Raw genomic sequence first — 15540 nt, 5'->3', positions numbered from 1 at the left:
TGCGATGATGTGGCATGGTTTTGGAGGTTCGGGGGAGGAGGAGAGAGGTTCAGGGAGGAGGAGGGAGGTTCGGGAAGAGAGGAGGGATGACAAGACCACGTGGCGACACAAGATGGCAAACTATAGAATAGACCGAGGTACAACACTGAACGAGGCTAACATGTCTTGGCATCACAGCAGCTACAGAAGCCCTCACACAACACAAGAAATGATGGCATGTGCCACGTGTCACATGCAAGGCCGCGTAGCTACTTGTGGTAACTCACATTTGAGAAGATGGTGGGTGGGAAGCTACGCCATGTGGCAGAGCCACGAGGCTCCTGCACAAGCGGGCTAGGGACAATAGGTTAAGGAACAGAGGGGCTAGTAGCATGGGAGTTGTTGACATGGAGGTACGCAGAAATGACACGTCGCGCAAACATTAGGGACTGTCGATGGCAGTAGCGAGCCAACAATCAGGCATGCGCGACTGCTTGCACAGTAATGCGAGAGGCGACTACGTGCATTAAAAATTGCATGTGGCATGCGGTGACCTCAACATGCAGGGTGAGGGTGGCATCCACCATAGTAAAGGGGGGGGGGGAGAGAGAGAGAGAGAGAGAGAGAGAGAGAGAGAGAGAGAGAGAGAGAGAGAGAGAGAGAGAGAGAGAGAGAGAGAGAGAGAGAGAGAGAGAATAGTACACATAAGTACAGACATTTTGATTCCGTAGTGAAAGACTTCCATGTGTAATTCTTGAGGACATGATATCAGTCTTCCACCTATGGGGTGCTGTCTATTGGGATTTCATTTATAACTTAAAATACTGGGGAGGATAGTGTGTTGTAGGAGAGAGAGAGAGGCATAAACTAGACTGAGAGTGATTGAAGAAAGGAGAGAGAGACTTCTATTTACCATGGCCGCTCAATCAGTTTCTTTGTCCAAAGCTATGGCTTAAATGTCGAGCTAATGGTGCTGGTGTAGTTGCAGGGCTCTAGCATCATCCATTCATGATGATGGTGATAATGGTGATGGTGCAGTTGCACAAATAAGCTTTACAAATACAATTTTCATATGAGTGTTACAAGATTTATAGTCAGTGATCACCTTTGCCCATGTTTCCTTCTCTTCTTATTTTTTCAACTAAATCTAGTGTACATTTAGTCATTTGTGGTGTGCTCTCTAGCTGTGCCCTCTCTCCTCATCTCCACTCTTCTCCTCTCCCCTCTTCATATTTTGTCATGGTATCAGAGCTCCCTTGCCTTCCGCTGAGGCATTGCGATTCTTGAGAGTGTGAGAGAGATTTAGAGTTCTCTTGAGTGTTCTCTGTGAGAGTCCACTTCCGGTAAGAGACCACCTTTCATTTCTTTGATAGAAATTTTTGTTCATTGAGAGAGATTTCCGTCTATGTGAGATTGAGTGATTCCTTGTATTGTTCTTCGATTTCAGTTGAGGGAGAGAGATCCTTTGTGAGAAAGATAGAGAGAGTTCTTCATAATCCATTGAGAGAAATAGAGGAGGTAGATTGAGGGCTCCTCGGCCTTGTCCTTCTAGCCTTATCAAAGGCTCTCATAGCATTAGCTCTTGCCCATGGTTCACGCGAAGGCCAATCAGTAGGAGCTTCTGGGTGATTATGGCACTGCTTAGGGTCTAGCATACGGGCAACCAGTCGACCAGCTATAGCAGATCCTCAACCAACCTCGCATAGATCTAGCGGCCCTGCAGTAGCTTCACTGCAACAGCACCCTACGACTGCAGTTTGTGAGCCTCCAATGACGGTTAACCACAAGCCTCTTCACCAGCCGACCCTGCAGCCAGCGCATCTTCATGGGCTGCCAAGGACCTCTCTAGCATCCTCGCAAGCTCCATGCAAAGAATCTATGAGCCAGTAAGGGCCCTTCCACAGCGCGCTAGTCTCCCAAAGGTCCAAGGCTCCTCCAAAAGCCTTCCTTGAAACAACAATTGAAGATCGCCGATTTTTTCCTCCAAAGTCTCCTGAGCGTGCGATTCGCGCTTCCACAACAGCTTGGTAGTAGAGCTCCAGCCTCCGATGGCTCCTCGACGACCAGCACATAGCCCAACGCAATGCCTCCATCGCCATTTACTTTCAAAGCAAACGACTAGCAGCAAGCTCGCAGCACCAATGAGCCCCTCGCAAGCCATTTGTAACTGCCTCCATCTACAAACAAAGCCGGCTCTCCATCAACCAAGGTCTCCAAGTGCAGCCTCAGTCTGACCATAGCTACAGCCAGCTCTGTAGTCGCCATAGTTGAGCTGCACAATAGGCCGCTCCATCGACAACCAGTGCCAAAAGCCAGCACTCGGCTCTGCAACTGGCTCACTCACAACCAGCTCTCGCTCCATGGCTCAATGAACTTTGCAAGAGCTCACCTAACGCGCCGCTCCCACGACATCAGCTCCTCCCTGCACAGCCAAGGCTTCATAGTCTGCAGGGCTCACAGAAGACCACGGATCTCTCCAACAAGCGCTTCTATCAAGCCACGGACTCCCGACGGCAACAACGTCCGATCACCAGCAAGCTCCATAGGCTGCGCCATTAACAGAGAGACGATCGATGGCAACGGAATCTACATAGATTTCGGTGAATTTTCAAAAGATTTCGATTGACCACGAGGCAACACGTGGTGTTATCCTCAGGGTCACCACATAGCAGGTTTGGTCATCAAGGTGCCACATCACCTTATTTGGTTAAGTTAACCAATGTACCATAACCCAGGTTACCAAGCAAAGTTGGTCTCTGTCTTGACACGTGGCAGATAGGCCCTAACCCAAGTTAGGTCAATTGACCCTGGGTTTGTTCACTGGTTATATTTTTGCCATGTGGCAATCCTTATCTGCCACGGTGGCAGCCACATCATCACTACCACATCACCCTTGCCAGGCACGCCACATCATTCTGCCATATCATCAGCCACGTCATGAGGACACATCATCCTACCACATCATCAGTGCCACGTCAGCATTGCCATGTCACCTTGCTGACATCATCATCTGTGCCACCTCAACAGTGCCACCTCAGTTGTCCAGTCAGCACTGACCCCTGCAGACACAGTTATCTCTTCACAGTCATTGCATGTGACCACTCCTACCACCTCAGCACAGAGCTTCACTGGCACACCTCTTGCTAGGCACAGTGCCCATCACTGCATGTGACTCATAGTGACACATCATCGTTGAGCACCATTTGCACTCCTTTTGCCCCTCCACCTTAGATCAAGTCATATCTCTTGATCCAGGAAGAATTTGAGGGCGCTCCAAAAAGGAAAGTCGCTCATTTTTTCGTGCTCTACGTGGTCATCACATCACATGCACATTTTGGCGCAAGTTACACTCATATTTGAGCCTCGCCGACAAAACCACTTCCTTCACGCACATTTGCCTCTACATCGATGCATCTGACCCAGCACTTAAAAAGAACAAAAGAAAAGGAATTATTTGCTGTTCTTTCATCGATCGACGGTTGGTTTAGATCTAGATCAGAGTAGACTAGATCACCATAGAGGGGACACTTTGAATTTCCCCAAGTTACCAATCTAAGCCATGCCCGATATTCCCGACTAGTACCTACTCGGAGTCAGTCCATATGCTCACATACGGTTTCACATCATTACATTACCTGAAACCTTACGTTCGTCAGTTCAGTGAGCAGACTTTATCTGTTGTCATAGCACCATCAACGGAATCTACAACGGGATCTACATCTACACAAACAGTTTCTATACGAGTAGCAGATCCTGCCATTGCCCGAGCTCAGGCATAATGGGATAAGAAAGACAAGTATGCCTATCACCTAATCAAGCAGAATGTGCAAGATGTCATGCTAGGACAACTCAACACAGTTAAGACATCAAAAGAAGCATGGGATATGTTCGCAGCTCTCTACGAGTCCAAGAACACATCTAGGATTCTCACTCTGAGAAACCAGATCAACCAGAGTTTCCGTAACAGCAGTGAAACCGGTCATGCTTATGTACTCCGCATAAAAGACTACAACAATCAACTTGCAACAACAGGAGAGACTATGAACCCCGCAGAAATGGTTCAAGTAATCCTGAATGGACTAGGAGAGGGATACGAGAATCTAGTCCAGAGTATTGCCATCTAATGGCAAATTCCAACACTCGAAGAACTTCAATTAGTTCTACTTGGTGAAGAACTCAGGACTCAGGCCATTCAAGCACGTAAAGGTCATTCTAATGATCAGGCATTCACAGCTTCAGACAAAAGCAGAGGCAAAGGCAGAGGCAGAGGTAGATCATACCAGAAAAGTGGTCATCATCAACAAAATCAAAGTCCAAATCGGCATCAACATCAGCATCATCCTCAGCAACATCAGAATCAGCAAAGAGGAAATCATTCCAATCGAGGAAGATTCCAAGGACGAGGGAATGCATCCACCAATGTGTCAAACATTCAGTGCAACTATTGTCACAAGTTTGGACACTATGAAAGAGATTGCTGCAAGAAGCAGTACGACCAAGGCGGTCAATCCAGCAATAATCGAGGGAATTCCCGAGGCAGAGAAAATCATCGTGGTGGACATTCTTGTCACAGTCATTTTGCAAATGAACATGGAAATATGTTTCTTGCAAGCGAGGAATTGCATCAGACTGATGCAGTGTACCTAGACACTGATTTCAATCCCAAAGAGGATTTCAGCTATCAAGTCGACCAAGTGGAACAGGATCCTTGGTACATTGACAGCGGTGCATCATCTCATATGACAAATCATTAGGAATGGTTCACAGAGATGAAGCCATTAGAAGGATAGAAAAATGTCATCTACACAGCAGACAATACACCGAATCCAATTCAAGGGACAGGTGTTATCCCTATGAACAATTTCACTGGTACAAAGGGATTAGTGAAAGATGTGCTCTATGTTCCGAAGCTCAGCAAGAACCTTTTGTCAGTAGGTCAAATGACGGAATATAATTACAAAGTCATCTTCGACGGTGATGAATGCACTATCAGAGACAAATCCAAAAGATGTCAGCTAGTAGCAAAAGGTGTCAAGGAAGGACGCTTATACAAAATGCTAGCTACAGTACCAGATAAGCATGCCATGTCAGCTCAACCGCAACAGATGCCACTATCTGCAAAATGGCACAAGAGATATGGTCATGTCAACTTCAAGTACTTGTTAGATCTCAGGAATCAGAATATGGCAATTGGGATTCCGAAGCTATAGTTTCTTGGAAAAGTTTGTGAAGCAATCAGCAAATGGAATGTGTATCAGCTTGATGTCAAGAATGCATTTCTCAATGGTTACCTAGATGAGGAAGTCTACATGCAACAACCAGTAGGTTATGTTGAACCAGGAAAGGGAATAAGGTTTGCCATCTCAAGAAAAGTCTCTATGGCTTAAAGCAAGCACCCAGAAGTTGGTACAGCAGAATTGACAAGTATTTTGCAGATTTGGGATACATGAAGTCCAATGCAGATCATACTCTCTACTACAAAGTTCAAGGGGAAGACATTACTATTTCTCTTTTGTAAGTAGATGATCTGATTGTGATAGGAAGCAAGGATAGCTTCATCAGAAAATTGAAACAAGACTTATCTGTAGAGTTCGACATGAAAGATCTTGGACTTATGCACTATTGTCTTGGAATTGAGATCTGGAGAGATTCAGATAGCACATTCATGAGTCAGCTTAAGTATGTTGACAGTCTCTAGAAGAAGTTTCATATGGCAGATTGCAAGGTTGCAGCCACTCCCATGGAACAGAGTTTGGAACTTACTAAAGATTTAGAAAAGCCTACAGTCAATGACAGATACTACAGGCAGCTCATTGGATCTCTTATATATCTGACAATCACACGGCCAGATATTTGTTATGTAGTAAGCTCACTAGCACAGTTTATGGAAAATCCAAAACAGTCTCACTGGAATGCAACCAAAAAAATCTTGAGATATATTAGAGGTACAAGATAGTTTGGGATAGAATACAGAGGAAGTCATCCACGGTTGCATGGATACTGTGATAGTGACTATGCCAGAGATCATGAGACCAGGAAATCGACACAAGGATATGCATTTTTCCTTGGTCAAGGTGCTATATCATGGTTGTCAAACAAACAGCCAACTGTTTCTTTGTCTTCAACTGAAGCAGAATATAGAGCACTCACTACAGGCTATATGGCTCAGAAGACTATTGTCAGAAACAGATTACTTTGATGAGTCAAAGCCAACAACAATATACTGTGATAATCAATCGGCTCAAGCATTGGCCAAGAATCCGGTATATCACTCCAAAAAGCACATTGATGTCAGAGAGCACTTCATTAGAGAAAGAGTGTTACTTGGTGATATCACACTGCAGCATTGTGATAGCAAAGAGAATGTTGCAGACATCTTTACCAAACCACTCGGTAAAGAGCTATTCGAGAAACACCGACTAGCTCTTGGTTTGACGCAGAGGAAGGACATTCCCATTAAAGGGGTGTGATGGAATGTAATGCTCAGTCCTTCTTAGATTCCCCAGAATCATCATCTTGAGGGAAGGCCTACTGCATGATGTTGATCTTGAGGGAAGGTGTTGAGTGTTCACGCTCAACATCATGTGATCATGTGTGCATAGCACCATCACGTGATCATATGTGCATAGCACTAACCTTATAGAGTGCTATAAAGGAAAGGGTTAGATCCCCTAACCCTAACCCTAAAAGGGTTTGTATATATTCTATTTTTTCAACTAAATCTAGTGTATAGTTAGTCATTTGTGGTCGATTCCCCATAATCATCATCTTAAGGGAAGGCCTACTTCATGATGTTGATCTTGAGGGAAGGTGTTGAGAGTTCACGCTCAACATCATGTGATCATGTGTGCATAGCACCATCACGTGATCATATGTGCATAGCACTAACCTTATAGAGTGCTATAAAGGGAAGGGTTAGATCCCCTAACCCTAACCCTAAAAGGGTTTGTATATATTCTATTTTTTCAACTAAACCTACTGTACAGTTAGTCATTAGTGGTGTGCTCTCTATCTGTGTCCTCTCTCCTCATCTCCACTCTTCTCCTCTCCCCTCTTCATATTTTGTCAATGCAAATGTACGGATATTTAAATAAAGAAAGAAAGAAAGAAAGAAAGAATATCTATATCTATATATATATATACGTACATATATATGTAATAGAGAAGGCTCCACATGGCACTTAGAGGAGAATCTGGTTCTAGGCAAAGGAGGGCTCCTCGTGGTGAAGAGAGAGAGAGGAGAGAGGCCCGTCATAGATGGGTCCATTTACTCGTATATATAAAAGACATATATATATATATATATATATAGAGAGAGAGAGAGAGAGAGAGAGAGAGAGAGAGAGAGAGAGAGAGAGAGTTTATAAGATATTTATTTATGTTTTAAGATTTAATGTTTTGTGCATGTTGGTATGGATGTATATGCTTTTCTTAAATTTTTTGAAAATTCCTAAAGGTTTGAGATTTATAGATGAAACCTTAAATTTTATTAAACCCAAATTGGGGGGCTATGAGAGAAAAAAATCCATTAATTTTTCAGGGGAAAGTGAGAGGGGTGAAAAGGAACGGCTCATAATGCTCATAACCTAAGCTACGACCCAAAAATTTGAGATTTTTCTAGATGCAAGTCTAGAACTCCTTTAAAATCGATTCCTACAGCCTCGCTACTTCTCACCTGTGCGTGCCTCGGCACTTTGTTTCACTCCCTTTGCTGTCCCTTGTGCCATTCTGCATTTAAAATGGAGTGCGTTTCAAGCCTTGCATAGTGTCATGCCGTCCGCCTCTACCGCTGATCACCTCCTGCATGACTCGGCCTCACAGTCCTTGCATCTCCCTCTCCCCTTCATATTTTCCCACAGTTGCCATCGCTATGCATCGGCAAACGGGAGGAGCTCGATTGAGAGCTTGGTGGAGGGGAGGAGCTGAAAGTTACGAGGGGCGGGGCAGAAGTTACTTGATGCAGAGGGCTATGGCTTCTCTTCTTGCGCAGGAGAAGGGACTACTCCGAGGAGGTAGGAGGCGGGTGAGTTGATGATTGAGCGGGTAGCGATGGACATGGAGGTAGTGTGCGAGGGGAGGTTGGAGGGGCGGCTGAGGCAGAGGAGGCAAGGGGTGGGCAGCGAGGATGGGGAGGAGGGGTAGGGACGTTTGAATTTTTTTTTTTTAAGTTTAAAAAAATGTAATAATATATTTTTAAAAGAGCACCTCTATCACAACTTATCTATCAAATGAAACATTTTCTTGGCAAAACTTTCCAAATCTCTTCTCCCTTCAATTTTAATCTAAACTTCAAGTGGGAATTAGTTACTAGTCAAAATTACCATCACAATGCACAAAGTCCCATGCAAAATCGATGCCTAGATTAGGAGTTATAGATTTTAAGAAATTTTAGGAGCAACTTTGAGCCTAGACTTGTAAGGACGCCTCCCCGCTTCTCCTCTCTAAGGAAATGCGAAAATGTGAAGGGGTACTAACTTTTCAAGTGGCACCCCTCTTAAATTTGTGTCGTCTTCACTACACTCGACGTGCAAGCGTGGAGCTTCCTGGCGATGACGATGGTAGAGCTCTGAGCTCCTTGGGCTATGGCGATACACCTCCTTTCATCTCAGCCATGAACCCTTCCCATGGCTCCCCGCCTTCCTCCAAACCGCCTCTGCTCCCTCCTCCGCTCCATCCTCTCCCAACCAGCTCGCCCCCCCTTCCCTTCTTCTTCCTTCGCCTGGATCCATGGCGACATGCAGTTTAGCACTCCATCAAGGCCTCCTCGCTGGAGCCTCGCTCCCACCCGCGTTGTCGATCAACCCCGCCTTAAACCCTCGCCCATATCTTCCTTTGGTTTTTCTTCCTCCTCCTCCTCTTCTCCCTTCGCAGACGATGATCTTCTGGCCAGGGAAGATTCCACTTGCGAGAGGAATTCGTTAGCTTGGGATGCCGCCAATACGACGCGTCCCGACAGGTCCGATGCGCTTATACAGCAGTCTTTCTCGTTCGCTTCTGCAGCGCCCCAAGTGGTGGTCCCATCGCCGGAGTTTGAGCCAAGCTCGCCGGGGACCGATCTCGAGCAGCAGTACGAGCCTTACATCGTGGATGGTGCGCAGGACGAGACTCCTGTATCGGAGACGGTCCCTTTTGGGGAACCGACGGATATATACATTCCTGTAAAGGCGTTTTTCATTTCGAGGAGGTTAGTGCGAACGCCATCTAGTTAGAACTAATATGTTAAGCAAAACCGTGCGCGTTGATAGCGTACTCTTTACCCCTAATGTCTTCATGCGATTGCGTGTTCATCTCAAGCAAATTCTCTTACCCATCTAGCTTTACCAGCGTTGAATGTCCAACTTGTTGCGCCTTTCAAGTCATTCACAGACAAGTCTACGAACGCCTAATTATGGTAATTATGGGACTTCGATGCTGACATTAGCTCTACTGGAACTAGTGCAGAATTAATCTAAAAGGATTGCAAGAGGAGGAGTTCATGGGAACGATCTCATCACGCAATCATCTCATAATAAAATGGAAGGATCGGCCTCCTGGATGCCCTCCCGTCACTGGCAAACTTGTACAGTACATAGCCATTGTCATGTGTTTATAATTTTCTTTTCGAGGTGTGCTTTTGGGTTTCTACGTTGGGCTTTTTTATGAGCAAGACGAAGGAATGATAACTTTAATGTTGGTACATATGTGCCCACCTTGCATGAACAGGATATGCAAGCAATGAGTTCTTGGAGTTGCACTCGATATATAGTGGTCTTCAATTACGGCTCTATAGTGCTGTTCAACTTTGGGGAGAATGAGGAGGATGAGTGCTTGGATGTCATTAGACAGCACTGCTCAGAACCCTGTCAAGAAGCCAAAAAGGATGGTGAGCCTATAAGTGGATTAAGTATCAAATGACTTGCCGTACATATTTTTGTTCTCTTTGCTCAGTCGGTCAAAGGCACTAGGGAGTATTCCTTAAAACTGCCTGCCTGTCTAATGGTTTCACGGGAGATCAGATGTTAGGTGCAAGGTTCCAGCCTAGGGTTTGTGCTTCTGGCTTCTATGTCTGTCATGCAACGGGCACCTATAAGGAATACTCAGTCAATATTTAATCCTGTGCACTTTCGTGTTCATGTAATTGAATATACTCCATTATCTTCTAATTGAGGTGGTGTTGTCGTTGGGTGAGACCTAGTACCTGTGGCAAATGTCATAGCAATATCGAACAAGGTTTGTAGTATCAATGTATTATTTAGCTATAGGACTCTTAGGTTATTTACTTTCAATTCTATTAATGATTCACGTCCCCCCCTCATGCTCTTCTGATATGAAGATAAATCTAGATTGAAAATCCTCAACACTATTTTTACATGCTTCCCAGTCTTAATGTTTGATTTCTGCGCAATACATTAACACCTGTCTGTGATAAGGAAGTTCACTTAACAAAGCTGGCCATACCTGAATGTTGCTAACAGTTGCAAATGAGGTACTTACGAGTTTATTAATTGCTGCAAATGCAAGAAGGCAGAAAATGGAATTCACTTAAGAAAGGTTTCAAATGTTTCACAAAGCAAACAGGAACTTTCTAGTGCAAGGATGCATTGGTTAGGTAAGATCCTTTACATCTAATAAGGAAGATGCAAACAATAAGTTCAGGAAAGGGCTAATAATGTAAGAGCGATTGAAATGCTTGATTGCTTTGAAGTCAATTGAATCTAATCACATGGATAGCTGAATACACGAAGCAAGTGAGCTGATCACGCCATGTTTGTTTTAGTGTAGACTTTGATGTCATTGTCCGCCCAACGCTGGAAGGATGGTGTCAGGGAGGTCACGACAAAGTTTTGCTGAAGAAATTAAATACTGACAATATCCGAATTGTTGCCAGCATTCTTGGCCAAAGCATTGCTCTTGATCACTATGGAAGAAAGGTTTGCCTTCACCTTTTCACATGAGGGGGAAGTTATGTGAGTGGAGCAACTGTGGGATTTGCAAAGAGGAAAGAGATTCAATTTCAGCTGCAAATGTTTTTATCTCAGAGTGTGCATGATTTAACTTTTCAGGTTGACACATTGGTAACTATCTTCAGTGACTTGAACCAAAAGATGGAGAAGACAGGAACGTTCACCATGAAGCGGTCTGCCCTTTTCCGTGTTGTTGCTACTGCAAATACGACCCTTGCAGACGTAATTCTGCGGCTGGGACTTCTCGAAAGGTATGCAATTAAATGTTGTGTGAGCTTCTATGCTTCCATCCAATTTAATTTTTTGGAATCTCAAGAGGATGTGAGGCTCTAATTCATGGAATGCAATGCTACTTTCTGTTATCTTATAGGAGTATTTTTTGTGTATGACTGCTGAAGCAGATGTGCTGCTGTAAGCAGCAGGATAATTGTCACCCCTCATCCCCCTCCCACCCACCCACCCACCAACACCAACATGCACGCGCAAACGTAGGTGAGAGATAGGTCGTTAAAATAAAGAACTTGTGGGTATCTGGGCAGCAACAAGCTAGTGAGTACCCCATCTGATCAAAAGTCCCTATGGCAATGGTATGTATTTGAACTCATTAGAATACAAGGATAGGTAATATTTAGCAGGACACATTCATGAAGAGGTGGTATTAAAGGGATCCCTTACATGCATCTATTATAGAGCTGGAATCAAGAATTACCAAGTGGCCTAGAATACCATGTGCAGTTCCATTTAGGCAAGTTTATTATGTATGTGGTAATTCTAGGGTGTGGGGGTTAATTATATGCACTTGATGTCACCATTTGGGACTTTGCCTAAGAAAATAAAGAGTAATCTTCATTAAAATTGACTTCGGTCAAAGAATGGTGAAGTTGGTTAACCAAGAATAAGTTTTATTGTTTTTACTTTTGCTTTGCATTGGTAAAAAGAGAACTGTGGGGATGCCCACAAGGGACTAGAAATAGTCCAAAAACTAGAATGCATGCATTAGTCTAACCTAGAATGTGTTGGTTTTTGTTTGTGGCAATGTGTGGACCAAGAGGAGTACAAAAAGGCCCTAGAATTAAGGAAAAAGTGCAAAAAGCAAGTCCTATAAGGCAAAAAGCACCAAGATGTGGGCACAAGGCCAAATCAGCAAGAATTCCAGCGCAATTTCCAAGAAAATCCCCCTAAAGCTGATTTTAGGGAAAGCTCAGCTTTCTAAGAAAAGTGTGCCTAATTTAGGCTTAGGAAAATGCTAAAAGCTAGCCTAGCTTATTAGAAAGCTCTTGCTTTCGGGTTGGAGGCTAAGTCTATAAAAGAAGAGCCTAAGAGCTCTAGAACACATAGATTTTACTCAGTCCATGCTCTTGTGAGAGCCAGTTGTACAAAGCCTTATTCTATTTCAATAAAGACCTTCCGAGGGGATCCAATGGAGTAGAAAACTGGCTTGCAATCCTCTAATTGGAAGCGATCAAGGAGCTGTCCAATATACTTGGACTGACTCATCATTATGCAAACTGTATGCCCTAAGAATAGTGCAACCGGCCCATATCTGTCACGGCAAAAGACTGCTGTAAATCAGCCTTGAAATCTGCAATTTGTTGCATATCTGGCCCAGTGATAAACATGTCTTCCACATATAAATTCAGATGCACTTCTCTTGGAGACTTGCCTGTGGCCTAGTTAGAACTGTTTCATCACTGCTTCTAGTTTTTGAGTAGTAGCGGCTCTACTTTGGACAACTACATCTATGAATGTACATTCTTCTAAATGAGATATCTGCTTTTAGTGTGTGTGTAGGGAGGGGGGGGGGGAGAGAGAGAGAGAGAGAGAGAGAGAGAGAGAGAGAGAGAGCTTGCACACTCATTTAGACTAGGTCAATGTGGACTACTTCTTGCTTGCTAGCCTTTGTGACAGCTGAGTTTTCCTGTCACCTGCGGAGTGCCGACAGAAACATCCAAATACCTTGGCGCCCCTTTTGGTATTATTTAATTCTTCAAAAGTGGAATTCTGCGTTACAACAAGGGCGCCCCCTTATACTGTTCTCCTTGCATTCTCCACTACTAGAGCCAACACTTGGCCTCTAGCCTCCATCTAGTTTCTTTTTCAAAGTTGTTTCTAAGTGGTTTTGCGTTTAAGGAAGTGGTTGAAAGAGATGCAATGTGGCTCTAAATGATATAAATGCTAAGCTAGTTACGGTTTACTGCAGTGAAGGCCGGTTTCAGAAATAGTATGAAGACCTTTGTCTAAATGGATGCTCTAGTATGGGTGGGTGTGCAGATTTGTATGTGTGAGAGCATATGCTTTTACTATGGTCTACTCCCATTGCCGAGCGCTGATGACGTCAATGGTGATGATATAGTAGCTAGTCCTTGCTATGCGTGATGACGTTTATGGTTTTCAACCTTATGAGTGACTATCCTGAGATTGAAATCGCACTACATGTTGTGTTTATAGAGGATGAGTTTGGGCATTTCTTGGATTCTTCTAGATATGTTTATAGGTCAATGTGAATGTGCCTGTACATGCAATGTATTTATGAAATCTTCACTATCACTAGAATAGTGTCCTGTAAAGAAACCTCGCACATGTTGCTCTGTCGAGACAAGTTCTGGGGACGCTAGCGAATTCTCAGGATTGATGCGGGTTGCTTTACTGGAGGGTTGTGATGTGTGTGGATCATAGGTCATGTGTGTGGATTATAGTCATTTGGAGGGCGATCACATAGAGGAGGATGGCTTTTTTTGATTTTGACCTCGACCTTCCTCTTATTTTGTCCACAATGATTGATCTTGATAGCTGCGTGCAAATTTTAGCAACACTCCAATCTGCAGCATGGCTGTCTTTATTTGGATTATTACTTTTTAGTTTTTCTAACCTACTATTAAGTAGTAGAGTGTTTCCAGGGAAAAATGTTACTCTACTAATTTCGTATTTGTAGCATGAGATGTTCTTTTGATGATTATTGATTTTTCACTCTTTTTCAATTCACAGGTCGGATGCAGCTTGGAAAGATGCAAATTATGCCGCTCTTTGGGAGTTCTTAAGGGAGGAGTATGAGCTGGATGAACGCTTTGAGAGTTTTGACTTCAAGTTAGAGATTATTCAGGTCTTTGTCGTCCTTTTGCCTTACAATTCTCATTGAATTAGATCTCATATCACAGTGCACCACATTGCTAGAAGATTGGTATCTTATGGTTGGATGTTTTGCATTTTGCAGCACAATGTGCGATTCTTTCTCGAAGTGTTGCAGAACAGAAAATCTGACACTCTAGAGTGGATCATCATTCTTCTTATTGCAGGAGAGATATGCGTCAGTTTATACGAAATATTGCATGGAAGTGGGGTATTGTAACTGGTAGAATAGTCCTGTCTGAAGTCAGAATGTCAATAAGTTAAAATTCCTTTTGAGGTGGTGCCAATTTTTGCAGTCGTGGAATGGTCGGTGTAAAGGGAACATATATAATACTTAATCTGAGCATCACCTTAAAAAGCCCCGACTTCAACTTGTACTGGACATGGAAATAGATTTAGCATTGTGACAATATCTCCTCTTGTTGTCTTTGCTCATATTGTTTTAAACTCTCTTACTAAAGCCTAGGTGAGGGATGCTTACTTTCAAATTAGATACTTTATTAATATGTGGAGAGGGGGAATACTTCAACCTTGGGTAGAAGGGGCATTGAAATGGGAGAACCTAGATTGTTGGCTGTGGAGGGAGACGATTTGCACTAATGACCAATCTTCAACTAATTCAATTTGTTATCAAAACAAAAGTTTGAGCTTTTGTGAAATACTTGCACATATAGCATTCCCATTTTGGATGTACTTGGTTTCTATCCACCTACTTCGGAGCACGATTTTCTCTTATAGAAGAGTACATGTACTCTTGCTTAGCACAAGTGAGCTTCTTGTGTATGGTGATGTTTGTCACCAATAGCATCAGTTCTTTGGAGCATAATTTTCTCTTGTAGAAGAGTACTCTTTCAGGTCGTAGTAAAAGTAAGCTTTTGATGTTTACGAAAACCCTTATGTTTGTGTATGGTGACGTCTATCACCAATTGCATCTATCCTTCCCTTTCCCTCATTCTAAGTCTCTTCCACATATTTTAGATAGTTTGATAGCGACAAATGGCTTCTTCCAAGCTTTCATTGTGGAGCCTTGACATTTCTTATTTCAAAACATAGAATCCTTGCCATCTTTTTGGAAGGATGGAGTACCATTAGGCCAACTAGGCCATGTTGGAAAGGTCACCTCCCCATCTGTAAGCCCCCATATGAGGAGAGCATGGGGGAGGGAGACCTAGGGCAGTACCCAACAGGAAATGAGAGAAAGGGGCTGCCACATAGACAGCATCATGGCTGGCATGAGGGCAGCACATCTAGGACTGTTAAGGGCAGGACACAGGGCCAGGAAAGTACGGAGCAGAAGCAAGACAGTCTGGGACAGATTGCGGAGGATCTAGGACATGGAGGCGCACTGTTTGCAGAGGCGCAGACATGGCAGGGAGTGCAGGCTCAGATCTGCAGCAAGAGATGTGACTGTCAGTGGGCAGGTGGCAGGCCTTTTATAGGCTGCATATTTGCCTTGAATGGAGGGCCAAAAGCCCTGGAAGTTTGGGCGATA

At 43.8% G+C, this 15540-nt stretch overlaps 1 protein-coding gene across 1 annotated transcript; it reads left to right on the top strand.

Moving 5' to 3' along the window:
• The first annotated feature begins 8412 nt into the window (after window positions 1-8412).
• LOC147899016 (protein RETARDED ROOT GROWTH, mitochondrial-like) lies at window positions 8413-14418 on the top strand. The gene is made up of 7 exons (XM_087378652.1): window positions 8413-9163; window positions 9421-9538; window positions 9682-9841; window positions 10741-10889; window positions 11022-11173; window positions 13908-14022; window positions 14134-14418. Exons 1-7 carry the CDS (start codon window positions 8604-8606, stop codon window positions 14266-14268), a joined length of 1389 nt encoding a protein of 462 aa, XP_087234778.1. The 5' UTR covers window positions 8413-8603; the 3' UTR covers window positions 14269-14418.
• Window positions 14419-15540: the final 1122 nt, after the last annotated feature.

The sequence above is a fragment of the Dipteris shenzhenensis genome, chromosome 8 (assembly GCF_047967505.1).
Source record: "Dipteris shenzhenensis isolate YYH24624 ecotype China chromosome 8, Dip_SZ_1.0, whole genome shotgun sequence".
In the NCBI taxonomy this organism is placed as follows: Eukaryota; Viridiplantae; Streptophyta; class Polypodiopsida; order Gleicheniales; family Dipteridaceae; genus Dipteris; species Dipteris shenzhenensis.
Note: the sequence above shows the minus strand (reverse complement) of the source record. Positions and strands in the feature narration are given on the sequence as shown.

Coding starts and splice junctions, on each gene's coding strand:
- LOC147899016 (XM_087378652.1), top strand. CDS start 8,604: ATGGCTCCCCGCCTTCCTCCAAACCGCCTCTGCTCCCTCCTCCGCTCC. Junction 9,164..9,420: donor GCGTTTTTCATTTCGAGGAG/GTTAGTGCGAAC, acceptor GAACTAGTGCAG/AATTAATCTAAAAGGATTGC. Junction 14,023..14,133: donor TCAAGTTAGAGATTATTCAG/GTCTTTGTCGTC, acceptor TGCATTTTGCAG/CACAATGTGCGATTCTTTCT.